This window comes from Pteropus vampyrus, unplaced genomic scaffold (genome assembly GCF_000151845.1).
Source record: "Pteropus vampyrus isolate Shadow unplaced genomic scaffold, Pvam_2.0 Scaffold268, whole genome shotgun sequence".
In the NCBI taxonomy this organism is placed as follows: domain Eukaryota; kingdom Metazoa; phylum Chordata; class Mammalia; order Chiroptera; family Pteropodidae; genus Pteropus; species Pteropus vampyrus.
The window spans coordinates 643,568-658,085 of record NW_011889049.1 but is presented as its reverse complement, the minus strand read 5'-3'; the positions used below and the strand labels follow the sequence as shown (position 1 = coordinate 658,085).

The following is a 14,518-nucleotide window of genomic DNA, read 5'->3' as shown; positions in this document are numbered from 1 at the left end:
GCCAGGTGTGCAAAGGCACCTGCTAAATGAGGAGAACAGGTTTCGGGGTTTCGTTGGGGACAGTCTAAGACCAAACGCACTCCTCGCTCGCTGAGAACGAGTGAGTCCTCCAGGACGGCTCGGCTGTAGCGTCTCTACTCAGGGGATGCGAACGCCCCTCAGCCATGTCTTTGGTGAGCCAAGACTAGCACAGTCCACATTTAGTGCAAACAAGCACATCATCATGGGGCCTGTCACCATCTGGGGACATCTAACCCGAAGGTTGCATGTCTGTAGGTGTTTATGGGAAAGCAATAAATCTACCACTTCAGAGAGCAGATAAAAACACACCCTCAGACTCGCTTTCCCAACAATCAATACACTGGGAATCTGGAAAGGTTTTCCTCATCCTTTTAAATGCAGGCTCCTTATTACGTCTCCTCCTCCCACCGTCCACGTGGGCCTGGACACCAACCTTTACCCCCTGTGCTTTACAGAACAAAAACAGTAGGTATGTTGAACAGGCTTTTTTCCACGGACACGTGGCCCCATGGCCGGCCTGGCTGAGAATCGTTCTGATGCCCACTTAGTACACCCTGTGAAAACGCAGCTCGGGACGCGGGACCACAGCTCTTATTTAAACAAAATTTGTTTGAGTTGATTGTAAATCTTGATAATGCATTAACTGACCAGTATATACTTGTGTGCTGACCACACACAGCATTATGGACTGACCTCAAACCCTAAAGGAAACACAGTATGGAAAAACAGATTTACATATACAGTGCGTGAGATAAAAATACATGTGAGCCCCCAGAAACAAGCATTTTCCCCCGTAAAGCTCACCATTTTCACCCCTCCCGAGGCAGGCGACAGCACCTCGGCAACGGGCGGCCTGAGCGCTCTGGGGGCAGTCCTCCCGCCCCCGCCTCGGCTGCAGCCCCTTCCACAGCAGCCTCGCCATCAGACCTATGCCAAGTCTCTGCAAGCTCTTCTCAAAATACGAGTATCATTCTAGAAACTTTACCTTTCTGTTTTTTCCGTATTTTCTCAACTAGGGACCGGATCTGCACGTACTCTTCCCACTCTTTGCCTGGGCCCGGTGCAGGACTACTGCATTCTGCAACACAAAGGTCATGGTGCTCAAGCATCTTTCTTTCAAACTCACCTGCTAGTCTTCGGAAGAGAGAGAGGATTTGGGTTCTATTGTTGCTGTTTGCTTCTTTTTGAAGGACGAAGGTACTACAGCCATGATGACAGACACGAGAAGTTGAGTGTACTTTTCAAAGAATATAAACCCTCTGAAACCATTCAAATGCCACTTATTCAACCGTGACTCCCGTACCCATGTGTGAGCACCTAGCTTACATCTACCTTCCTCTTGCTGATGATCATTCTCCTCAGAATATACTTGTAAACGGGAAAACCTAAAAAGCTATGCTAAAATGCAGAGCATCTCCCTGAGAACTTTTCGAGAAGGCAATACTGACAGTCACCACTGCTTTCTAGTTAAACCCCATTACGGTGGCTCTCCAAGGGAACCACTGAATTGGACATAAGGACAATCAGTCAACAAACATTTCACATTCATGTGTAAGGCACTATATTAAGCACTCTGGGGGAGTCGCAAAAAGAGACAGCGCAGTCATTGCTAAAAAAGAAGCTGAGATGTTACTGTGGGGCCAGAACTGAAGGACCGGCAGCCGAGGCCGGTTCTGGAAGGTGGTGGTGCGCTGGGCGCCCAGCCTCCAGTGGCTCTTGCCTTTTCAAACAACTGTATGGGTTTAAAGAGACAGCCTTCCTCATGCTCCTGCTAAACCTGTTGGCCCCTTCATTCTCCAAAAAGCAGCATATGTGGGAAATGACTAAGAACCAGGTATCTGTTCACCCATAACCATCAAGGTTGACCAGTCCTTACTTCGCTCTTCCACCAACAAATACTGACCGAGGCCCTAGAAAACAAGAAGGTAGGGCCTGTCCTCACGCTGCGCAGTCCAGTGGGGGAGACAGGTGTTAAGTGGCCAGTACGTCAGCGCTCTGTGGGGGATCCGCACTGTCCCTGCAGGAGGAGGACACAGGGCTCATGGGGCCGGGCACTCAGGGAGGGACCGGACTCTGACTTGGCTGACGCCTGCTTCTGTCAGGGACAGAAAGCTACATTTTTATTTCGGGTTTAGCCTGTCACATAATCTGAACGAAAGGGGCAAAGAAAATGAGACAAATGCAGTTAGTGGACAGAGTGACCACAGCTAAATCTGAAACATACATAGCACCAATTAAAACTGACAAGTTAAAAAAAAGTTACCAGTTTATACTAATTTCCTAAAGCAAGATATTTAATTTCCTTGAACCAAGAGCCCTCGCTTCGGCCTGTGAAAACTGGAAAATGAGGACTGAATCGCTGACAGTAAAGGTGAAGCGACAGCGTGAGGGGCAGTTCCGAGGGGCTGTTCCGAAGACCCCACCACCACCCCCGCCAGAGGCCTGCCGTGCGCTCCGCGGGCTGACAACCCTAACACCCTTCACATGCCACAGCTCCCGGGGCCCTCATTACACCGCCCGACGGCCTTATCCACTGATGTGAACGCTGAGACTCAGCGGGCTTAGTAGCCTGTCCGAGGCCACGCTGGTAACAAGCAGTCGAGACCGTCTCTGCCCACCGGGGCCCACGATCCGGGCGCCTGTGCCACCGAAGCTTTACATTCGGCACGCCCCCCAGGCCTCGCGAATAGTTACACGATGCCAAAAGGGAGCAGCAGCTCCACGCCACAGGTGAGGAGGCTGCAGGCTAACGGGGTTCAGGAACTTGCCCAGGTCACACGGCCGGCATCACGCTTCGCCTCACCCGCGACCCTCCCACGCAGCACCGAGCCTGCGGAGAGCGGAACTTACTCTGCAACAGCTCGCTGGTCAGGTTCAAGGTTTCCTTTGGTGACACGCTCGCGGTAGCTCCAGTGCCTGATTTTTGCGTTTTTACTCGACTCTTCTTACCCATTTTCTGACTACAAAGAGAAAAAAAAGACAAAGAGAAAACATTACATTTCCGGAGAACAAAATCAAGTAATAAGATGGGGCACCACAGTGGCTTAGCCTTCAGACGCTAAGATCTTCCCTCCCGTGTGCCACAGCCCGAAGTTTCCATCCAGAAAAAAAAAAAATGTGTAACAAATATCAGTATTTAGAGGCTCTCAAACAAACAAAAATCTGCTTTGTAGTCTTTGGGAAATGTTTGTTCCTTTTCACCTACCAGAACTATAGTAGAAGCAAATTTTCCTCTAGAATTTTTTTTCGAATTACGTAGATTTTATTGTGTATACTAACATGTTTATTCCATGACACTACAGAGATAGGAATTACGTATCCATATGTGTATCATAAGCTATGAATCATCTGGGCACAAAAACCAATATACCTGTATTCTCTCCGTGCTTTGCTTTAAAAGAATTCTCTAGACATTTCAGAGTTCAAACTTCAGAGAGAGCTAATCTAACGCCTTCATTTTGTTCCGTGGAAAATGTGAAGTGCCTTGCCCAGGTGTCACAGAAGCTAATAGCAGACCACAGTCTTGAAAGAGGTCTCCCCGTGCCCCCTATCTGGCACTTCAACTGCCCACAAGTCCCATCTGTTCTAACATATAAGAAATGACCAGAACATTCCACAAGCAGATGAGATTGTGGGACACAGGATGCACCAATGGTTCTTCTCTGCATCCCAGGAACCCCCCTCCTTATCTACTGAGGGCATCTATGTGGCGGGCCACTGAACTTGACCTGAAAGTAACTAAAACTAGCAGTAAGTCTGGAAAGAAAGGCTTTAATCACACTTCAAGTGAGCACGGCTTGGCAGGAAGAACTGTAGAAATGCACTCTTGGTGGTGGGCTGGCCTGGCCTCTTCCTTCAGCCCTGGTGGCCAGACTTCCTTTGTGTTAGGTGCTAAATGACTTTGGCGAGGCACTCCAAAACACTTTCTCCCTCTTAGCAGCCCTGTTTTTGGTGTTAGAAAGCAACAAGGCAGTAATAAGTCCATTTCTTGTAGAAAAGGGAGCGCTTGCCAGCCCCAGTGTGGCTTAAAGCTCCGTGGGCACTACGACCAGGGGCCCAAGCATCTGCGTGGGGCTCTGCGCTGGTCAGACTGCGGTCCTGCCACCACCTCCCTGCATCCCTGCCACACCCAGAGGCTGGTGGTGACAACAGCTGTGTCAGGGGGCTCAGACTCAGGTACGACTTGGTCAAGAGCCCACAACCAGCAAGTAGCAAACCCACGGCTTCCAACCTAAAATCCTGAGTTCCGTCTGGCACACAGGCGGGCTCTAAACCCAAGGGCACATGCCAAGACAGGCTCTCCTAGTCCACATGCCTGGGACCGGACTGGGACCGGGCTAGCGGCTGCAGGGGACACGCGAGAGGCGACCAAACGGGGGGTTGCAGGCCTGCACCCCCAGGGATGAGGAGGTGGGGAAGAGAGGCTCTCAGCTGGAGAAGTTTCTCAAATACATAAGAAGAGAAACTAAACAGAGAGGGTACGTCTTAAGATTCCGTTTGAGAAGGTGTTGGAATCCAGTAACAGCAGTTCTGAAGTCTACTTCCTCCTGCCTTTTTCAGCTAAGACTTTCCCAGCATCATGGGTCTGAAATAACTACCTGCCGTCTTCATGTATGATTCAAAAATTTGTTACATATAGTGAGTAATTTCCATTGGGATTTCGGCTGGATCTAGGGCTCAATGCCAAGTTTCAATAGATCAGTCAGGTAGGTATCCTAAACATCCTTAACGCTCTCAGTAGAGAAAACGACCCATTAGAAACTCATCAAGTTCCTACAAAGACCAGATATTTATCTTCAATATTTATTTCAAGTATTTATAATAGAAAAATATAAAAATGTGCAAATTAAGTAGGTATACACATACATACACGCACACACACACGCACACACGCGCGCACGCGCACACACACACTCACTCAAGTTAAAGTCCAAATGTTAGCCAGAAGGTACAATGCTAAATGAAAGTTATTCTCTTAAAGTTTAGATTGAAATCAGGTAAAATGTACAAATTTTTATTGAATTATCTGAACAGAAACAAAGATACGGTTTAAAAAAAAAAAAGGATTTAATACTAAAGACAAAAGGAAATATGTAGAAAAGCAACGCAGGGCTGACGAATGGATCCTCCGACCAGTCACAGTTACGGCCGTTCGAAGCGAAGGGCCTTTGTAAGCAGGACCGGGGAGCCGGGACTTCCACACGCAGCTACTTTTCTTCACCACCAAGATGGTTTAAAATCTACAGAATCCTCCAAGTGTGGTTCTTTAAAACACCACAAACTACTCAGCAAGTCCACCAATAATCTCTCCACCTGACAGATAAAATGGGCTTTAGAAGACAGTAAAATAAATGCATACTCAGTTATTACCTAAAATTGCTAATATGTACATGGAGCTTGTAATCAACAACTTCTGACCAGTCAAGTGAGTCTTTTACATATAATCTCCGTAGTGGAAGAAACAGGTCAGGAGAAATAAGATAAAGTGCATTTAGGGACCTTGGCTGATGGTGGGGGTGGCAGTGAGGGAGGGTGCTGGATGCCCAACTCCATTTTTACGAAGTATAGTTCACACATACTGAACAGACTGAGATGAAATTCAGCTGCGTGGGTTTTGTTGTTTTTTTGTTTTTTTTTTCAAAAAGTCTAAATGGAAAGGATGTATATTTGTATTTTTCCTCAGTTGCTTTCAACTAAATACAACTAGAATAAACATTTTTGATTACACTTATTTAGCAATTTATCCAGGAAACCTTAGCTCAGACCCAGCATCTGTTTTTCAATGTATCCAACTTTTACAGCTGGATCGACTGAAGGAGAGAATGGCCCAAAGGCTTCCTCCTGCCTCAGGCACCCAGCTGGAAAACGTACTTAAAGGGAGTGGAGAGCCTGCCTAATCTTTGTATAGGAAGAAAAGAATCTCACTAAAATACTTTGCAGGCTATTAGAATCAGATTACTACATTCTGAATTAAAACAAATTATAGGATGATGGCTTAGGAAAATGAAAGTACTCCCAAATTTTAAAGCATTTAACCGTGCAATGTTTTCTCTCCTCCAGGAACTGATAAGGCATATAGTCTTCGCGTTGCATGGTAGCATGTTAACTGAAACTATACAGTGTATCAGAAACATGTCCTCTCTCTGCACAGTAGCAGGGCCTAGTGGTAGGGTCAAGCCATACTAATTTATACCAGTTTAAGCGGCTAACTAGCACCCATGGTTCCAATCTCTATCTCTAAGGAGGTCCTGCTGTGCCACAACTCCAAGTAACGAGTCAAAGCAGCAGGCAGGCAAGAAGGTGGAATTAATTTCAACTCAGGAGCTACTTAAGTATGAGGATGAATGTAGACCTATACATCTCATGGAAGTAACATTCCAATCTTTATACAGGACAAATTGATCTGTCATATAGACAGATATAGATAAGATATATACATTTACAAACTTGAGATTTTTTTTTAAAAAGTTTCTTGCTTTCTAAAATATTTTTTGCTATTTTTCCACTAGTTTACGCCATCCATGATTTTATAGATGCTTAACCTATTTCTGATTGACTTTTCAATACATAATAGTTTTCATTTTAAACTGCTATTGAATTAAGTTGCAAGTACACTTAAATTAAAATGAGCCTATTTAAAGGAAGTTGCAAAAAAACCTTTCATAAAGCAAGGAATCATTTAGTATCATGAATAATCATTTCCTATTATATCTTTCTAACAACAAAAAAAAAGAAAAACGTTAAGTGCAAAGGAACAGCTGTAATCTGTCAAGAAATTACCTTGAAACCACCCACATTCCTCTCCTAAGGATTCTAGATTCTAGAATCATGGAATTTCAGGTTTGGAAGAGACCTTTGGGGTTACGTGTGTTGACCTTCAACCCCACACTTTGAGCGTAACGACATCTAATGTCATGCAGCAGTTATGGCTTCCAAAGTGCTTTGCGATCCTCCGTCAAATGCCAGGCTGAAGACCCCATGAGAGGCAGGCAGGGCGTGTCATCCCTGATGACAACTGCACCACCTGGGGCTCCCTGCTGCTCGGTGGCAGAGGCAGGGACAGACCAACCGTTCTGAAGGTGCTCCTCTGTCCCCGACACACAGCACTCCTGGCCACGGTGGCTGCTCCTTCACTTCCACCTCGTGAGATCTGTGCTGCTACATTGAGAGCTCACCATCCTCCCTGATGTGACCAGTTCTGCCTTTAAAAGAGAAGCAACCCTTCGAATTCTTGGAGACAGTAGTCTGCGCCCTCCAGAGTCTTCTCTTCTCCAGATCTTTGTCCATTTCTCAAAAGTGGACAAAGCCACTGAGATATATTATACTTCGGGGAACTTTTTTCCTAAGTCAACAAAACCCTTCAGATGTGCTCTGCGAAGGGCACGGTTCAGTGGGACTTCCGCCTTCTGGAGCCCGATTCAAGGAGATCTGACTAATACGCCTAAGACTCCCCTAGCTTTTCTACAAGCCAAGTGAGCAAATGAAATCATTCATTAATTCAGTGCAGTTTTTGAGTATCTAATCTTAAGTGCAAAGATGAGTGAGGTGTGATCCCACAGCCTTTAGGATAAGATGGCAGCAACTAAAACCTTCTGCTACATACACTAATCTCCAGCAAGACAGATGAGCCACGTTCAACAACTGAGCTCCTGAACCTAGACAGTTATTCATGCTAACCGTCACGCTATTTCTAGGCTATTGAAACTGTGTCATCCCTGCCACATAGTGTCCTATGGCAGGTCCCCAACATGACTGTCTTCATAACTGCATCATTTGGGCATTTACTATGCCAGGAACTGAGGTAAGCATTTCACATAAGAGATGATTATAATAAATATGCCCGCTTCACAGACGAGAAAGCTGAAGTTTAGAGAAGTTAATTTTAAGCAAGACGATAGACTCAAGTCGGTGGCAGAGCGTCACTGGCACACCTGACGGCAAACTTTACTGATAATCGTGTTTCATGGATTCAGCTCAAAACCAACCCACTTACAAAGGCTCTGAAGGTTGACTGTCAACTCTGAAGTTCACAATAACAGTATTCTCTTGCAGTCATGAAACATACAATCTGAAGGTTTTATTTCTTTGGCCTCTAAAAGTATAGAGCCCTTTTGCTGGCCTTGTCCAAAATGCACTGTGGAATGGCCTCAGCTTAAACGTGGGACATGATCAAAACTTCCAAATGAGCTGCCGCCCAATCCCGCATAGTCCACATTCACCTTTGCAATGTGGCCACGCTCTGGTCATGGATCGAAAAACTGCAGAAACCACTTATGTGACCATGATCTGTAGCAATACTAAAGCATTATAATCGACAAGTGAAAAACTTCATTAGTCATAAATAAATGTTATGGGAAAAGCAACCCGAATGAGTATTTTTCAACACTTATCCTTACTTTCTCTTAACTGTGCTTAATAGAAAACTACCGGTATCGAAGTCGCGCCTATTTACTGAGATTGAAACCTTAAAACCACGCCGTCACAGAATTTTTGTTATGTTCTAATGAATCGTACCCTAAAAAAAAAGTGAACAGTGAAACACAGGACTGTAAGTAGGTAATAAACCTAAAATATTGCATATTTATTAAGCGTTCTATGTAGACACCCGATTATCTACATACTCTAGACAATTATTTAGACCTTCTAAAAAAACAATGAAAGCATTTCTTCCTGCTTTGGCCCTCTACCCTCTCCTGCCCTCCCTCTGTATTCCCATGACTGAGCCTGGGCATGTGAAAGATTAAAATTTTACTTTGGCTTGGTAAACAGTATCAGTCAGATCCCCCTCAAATCTAAACTTCAGAGTTGGACTAGTCTTTCACTGTCAGCCAAGAGTGTTTGGACTTATCTCGATTATTATTAACTTCTACTTGGAAAAGACTTGAGTAAGAGAATTTCAAAGTCTTAACTTTGGTGTTTAAGTTTTATAATCGTTTGGAATCATTCTTCCATTCAAACTTATTTCAGTTGAAAATTTGTCACTACCTGTGTTTGTATCTCTTGTTTTATGATCTGTTTAGTTCCAAAATGTGGAGGAAACGCCCCACCTGGAAATGGAGTCTGCACAGCTAATCTCTGGCTTGAGTTACTGGGTGAATTAAACAAGAAAAAGCAGAACTCCTAACTTGCCAATTGTGCTAATTAAGCTTTTTTTCCTTCAGAGTACTAAGTTAAAAATAAGTCTTGACTGCTTTGTAATAGAAAATATATTTTGTGTATTAATATTGTTATAGTTATTTTTACTTTGAGAATAAACATGTAAATTAATTATATTTGCAGATGAAAATATTTAACATCTCCAATTTACAAATAGGAAAATGAGACGATAAAAGGAAATCCATGTACAGAAGTCCATTTTGCCAAGCACAATACACCTGTAAATGCAACAAAAGTGAAAACTAGAAAATTTTTAAAGCAAGGAATCCTTAGTCTAATACTTGTAACTGGCTCAACGTGATTTAGAACAAACGGATATCCAAGATATACAGTTCTATGACTACAGCAAGAGAAAAAGGATGCACAGCAAATCAAAATATTGGCCCAAACAGAATGCTAGCTAACTGAGAAAACAAATAACTGGTCACAAGCAACTTCTAAAATAACACAAGATATATTCGCTCTTCCGTTAAAAATGTTTAATGCCATAGTAATAAATGACTGCTATTCCTCTGCGGGGGAGGGGGGCCGGGGATCAACAAAATCTAGGCTCCACTCCCAGGATTTAGGTACAAGGAGAGGAAACACTTGAAACTATTCCTACCCACCCCCAACAGAAGCATGGTGCACAGCAGCCAGGGACAGACAAACCAGTTTCTAAAGATAAAAACCCTCCCAGTGAAAGATTATCATCAAACTACACAAAAAAAGACACACTATTATTAGTTACATTTCTAAAAGCTACTTCAGATTAGTGATAAGAAAAAAGGAGAGTATGTAATTCAAACATGTTAAGAGACGTGGAAAGCCTCAAACTAAACTGGCATCTAGTAAAAAAAAAAAAAAAATAGAGTAACCCTAAGCTGGGAGATAAGATTTTCACCCATATTTTCATTAAAATTCCACACAGCACAAACTATCTACCTGGTTTTCATTTAACTCAATAATTATCTACTAAATATTTACTGTAAGCAAGACTCTGTCATGCCAATACTGATACTTTCCTCTAGCTGTCATCTTCTCTTCTAGATGTGAGAGCATCAAGCTTTAAGGAGGCTGTTGTGACCGGTTATCAGAGCTTTCAAAACAAAAACAGCTTAACTTTAGAATGGAAAAAACTTGCCAATGACCTTCACAGTCTTCTCATTTTCCAGCAGCCTCTAAAGCAAAGGTTTAATTATCATTTAAAAAGCGATCTAAATATTTACAAGGAAGAGAAGCTCAATAAGTGTTCCTTCCTTATTGACAATCTTAATGCACTTCTATTGACAGAATTAAACAAAACTTTCATTTCTACATCACACGGAGGCATAAATGTTTCAATCCTCAAGTCCAACATCATTCCTATTCCAGGAAAAAAAGCACTGAAAGATGTTAGTTAGCATGCTGGAGAAGAGATGAGAAGCAGCAACCATTTTACTTGTTCAGACTGGAGTTTCAGTTCAGATGTTAACTTACAATTTTGAATACCAGAGAGAAAGGAGAGTGGAAAGGAAGGGGTAGCAGAGGGCTAAAAACCAAGCTTGTCTGGAGTCCCAATAAAGAGGTCGCTCTGTAGCCGTTTGAGAACTCAGCTTTGCAAACTACTTTCTTGGGCCAGAGAAAAACTCCTTAAACTGCTGGAACTTTACCAAAATATCAATCACAGCAGCCCCCGGGACTAATTTGGTAAGGCAGGACTGCATGCATGGTAGCCTGTACAGACACAATACATTATGGCTCAAGCAAGCCTTGCCAAGTATTAACCGTGGAGAGGAAGGCTGCTTTTATTTTGCTATATTCTTGAGTTAAATGCATTCACTTAAAATAGTAAGTAAAACCTCTACAAGATTATTACTGATTAGTACAGTTCTGAAATACCAGTGGGGTCACTTTTGAGAAGAAAAATGGGGGAGGGAGAGGTATCATTTACATTCGATAAAATTCACACTTTCAGTGTCCAGTTCCGAGTTTGACAAAGGTATATATAGATATAGCTGTATAAGCACCACTACAACCAAGCTACAGTCAAGTCCATTGCTAAAAGGTTAACTCTTTAGAGGTTCTTAAAAAATTAACCTGTAAACATACTTTAAAAGTATTTTTGCTTTTGAAACTTCCATCTTCATTTGGAAAAGCAAAATAATACCCTTCAAGAGATCCTAAATGTGTCAAAACACGGCAGGGGTGAGGCCCCCCGCGGCAAGTGGCACCCGACACTAATCGCCTCCTTTTCCCGAGAGTGGCAACCAGAGAGGCAGAGCTGCATCGCCAGGCTGGAGCCACGAGGAGGAAGAGTTTAATGTCGGAATGACAAACTCCAAAGCACTGAATTCTTCTCCCTAGTAGGGCACAGAGCGTGTGGAAGGTGGCCAGGGCGCGCGGGAAGAAAAATGACCTATTTTCAACGACTGTTTTTATAACTGGAAAGTAAGAGAAGCAGAGGCTGGACACCGGGCACCCCGGCGGGCACATGAGATTTGGAGAAGGAGTAAAATAAAAGCCACACAGCCTTCACCCAAGCAGCGGGGTGACGACGGGAAGAAGGAAGGAAGCGAGAGCGCGAGCCGGCCGCATGCAGAGCCGAGCCGACGAGCGCCAGGGAAAGGGGACCGGGCCCCACCCGGCGGACGACGAGGGACCAGGCGCTCCCTGCACCTGCTGCCACCTCAGTAGCGGGGACCCGAGCGCTGGGCGCCAGGAGGGGACGCGGGGCAGCGACGAGCGCGCCCCCGCCCCGGCAGGGCCGGAGGTCAAAGGCCAAGCGGTGCTCCCCGATCTCCCCGGGCCCCCAGCACCCAGACCTCTTCTCTGGGCCCCAGGGCGCACACCGCCCCTCACACCCCTGGCCCGCAGCGGCCGGGGTGGCGCGTGCCAGACCTCGGCCGAGGGACGCCGGCCAGGGCGGGGGGCGACGTCGCAGCGTTCGGGAACAACGGCGCGAGTCTGCCCCGCGGGCCGCGCTCGCGGAAGGGCCGCCGCCGGCACTCACCTGCCTGCTTACCCCTTTGCGCAGCGGCAGCGGCACCACACTCCAGCCCAGACCCACCGTCCGCCTCAACCAAGCCCCAGGCGGCAGCAGCGGCGGCGGCGGCCGGACGGGAGGGGCGGGACGGCGGCCTGAGACGGCCCCGCCGCCGCGGCCCAACCCGGCTCCTCCCGTCCCCGGGCCCCGCCCCCGGACTGCCGCCGCCGTCCCGCCCCTCCTGCTCAGAGGCATGGCGCAGCCCCGCCCTGCGACCCCCCTACCGTTCTCCTTCAGCTCCTCCCCAGCCATTGGGTCTGCCGGCTCTCGGGGCCAGAGCTGCCGGCTCGGCCCCCTGCAGCTCCAAGGCCACAATTGGCGGGACTACGCCACACCCGGGCACTGATTGGAGGACGGGCGCCCCGGGCCCCGCCTCTCGAGTCCAAGTTCCGTTAGCAGGTTCGGTTGCTCCCGAATTGCCTTCGCTCCGGGGGCGGGACCGATGGGAGGGACCCTCTGGCCGGCTCCTCCTCCTGCGGGAGAGGCCGGAAGGAGACTGGCTGCTCTTTCCTCCTTTAGGAGCTCTACTTTCTTCTGATTGGTTGGCAGGTGCCGTCGCGTGTTTTCTGACGCCGACGCAGCGTGATGACGTATGCCCCGACATCCAACATCCAAGATGGCTGCAGTCGGCAAGGAGAGACGTCGCTAAGGGGCTTGCCTGAGGCGAGGGGTGAGTGACCCACAGAGCGCGGGCAGCGCCGCCCACCTCCCGCGTACCTGGAGGTCGGAGTAGGATATAGCCAACCACCTCCATCCGCTGGCGGAGTCTCTCTTCCCGGAGTCCGCCTTCCTCCGCTACCCCCAGTGCTTATCGAAGTTAGCGGGCGATGGCGGGGCTGCGGGACGGGCTTCAGGAGGATTTGAGTCGCAGGAGCGGTGCAGGGAGGCCAGCGTGGACCCTAGAATTGGTAGCGGCCCTTGCAGAGAGGGGCGGCTAGGGTTCGGGGAACTTTCTAGCAGGGGAGAAGGAGCAGGGGTCTTAACACGCGCATGCACATTCTTAACCGCACGACCGCTGACTACACATCTTTCAGTTACTTCACATCATCCCGGTCCCAGCCTTGGTTAGGTCTGGGACTTTGGGTATTGTACCACGTCTGGGGTACTGCGACTTTGGAGCCTCAAGAGCCATGTAACAAGGGTGGGACTAGGGTTGAGGAAAAGGCATGAGGAATAAGGAAGTAGGCATAATAAGGTAGGCATAATAAGGAAAAGGTACTTCCGCGATTAGATTCGTTCTTGCCCGAGACTTCGTTCTTACTGACTCTCTCCCCGATTGGTTTAGTGTTTTGCTAAAGGAATCGTTCTTTCAAAAGTTGGGGCGTTAGTCTAGAGGTTCTTAAAAGCTCTTAACACTATTACCGGCAGTTAAATGGAGCTTTCGCTAAATCTTCTGACGTTAGGAACGACTTCTGAGAGCAGTTCGTTGAGGGTGGCTTTTTATGTTTTTAAGGTAACTTTGGTAATGTTGGTGTACCTCGCTCTAAATCGCTCTTGCAGTTGTAGGCATTCATTAAGAGTTCGTACGAATGTTGTTGCTGGAATGAATGCTCTACTAGGAACTTTTTTTATCCCCAGCACCTAGAATACTGCGTGTCTTATGGTCAGCTTTCTGTATTGCTGAATGAAGAATGGATGGACGACTAGTAGTAGTATTCGTAGACATTTTGGTTAAAATTGAGTACCTAGGATGCTTGTTTGTTAAATAATCTTGACTATAAATGTAATAATTATCCAGGCTTGTGGGAGTTTTGTTCAGTGCGACTACCATAGGTGTCTAATTTTAGGGTTTTATTTTCTTTTGTATTGTTTTTATTATATGCATTTTTCAAACACATTAGTTGATGCCTAATACATTTTTTAGCATTTGTTTCATTCGAAAACATAATTTGCACTTAACAAGGAATAAAGAAACCGTCTAATTGCTAAGGAGATCCTTAAATTTTAAATACCATTTCTAAAAATTAAATGTCAAAAAAATTGGTAGTTTTGGCCTACAAAATGAGCTACAGTCATGCACCGCATGACCACGTTTCAGTCAAGGATGGACCGCATATACGAAGGTGGTCCCGTAAGATGATAGCGGAGCTGAAAAATTCCCATTGCGAGTGGTGTGGTAGCTGTCCTAATGTTGTACGTAGCACAAGGCATTACTCACGGGTTTGTGTGGATGCTGGTGGAAACAAACCTGTGCTGCCAGTCCTATAAGAGTATAGCAAATGTAATTATGTATAGTACATAATACTTGGTAATGGTAAATGCCTATTACTGGTTTACACATTTACTATACTTTTTGTTATTTTAGAGTGTAGCCTTTATACTAAAGACAAAACTTGC

At 46.0% G+C, this 14,518-nt stretch overlaps 2 protein-coding genes across 2 annotated transcripts in view; one reads left to right on the top strand and one right to left on the bottom strand.

The window, feature by feature from the left end:
* The window catches only part of SETD3 (SET domain containing 3), a 59,350-nt gene extending 47,043 nt beyond the window's left edge, over positions 1-12,307 (bottom strand). Inside the window, exons 1-3 of the mRNA XM_011375255.2 lie at positions 12,149-12,307; positions 2,872-2,981; positions 1,007-1,099 (exon numbers count right to left, since the gene is read on the bottom strand). Coding sequence (XP_011373557.1) covers positions 1,007-1,099; positions 2,872-2,974 — 196 coding nt within the window. The 5' untranslated portion in view covers positions 2,975-2,981; positions 12,149-12,307. The remainder of the gene's footprint in view (positions 1-1,006; positions 1,100-2,871; positions 2,982-12,148) is intronic.
* A 423-nt stretch (positions 12,308-12,730) lies between these two features.
* CCNK (cyclin K) overlaps positions 12,731-14,518 on the top strand; it is a 22,702-nt gene continuing 20,914 nt past the window's right edge. The window contains 1 exon segment of the mRNA XM_011375254.2: positions 12,731-12,851. The gene's annotated coding sequence lies outside the window, so the exon portion shown is untranslated.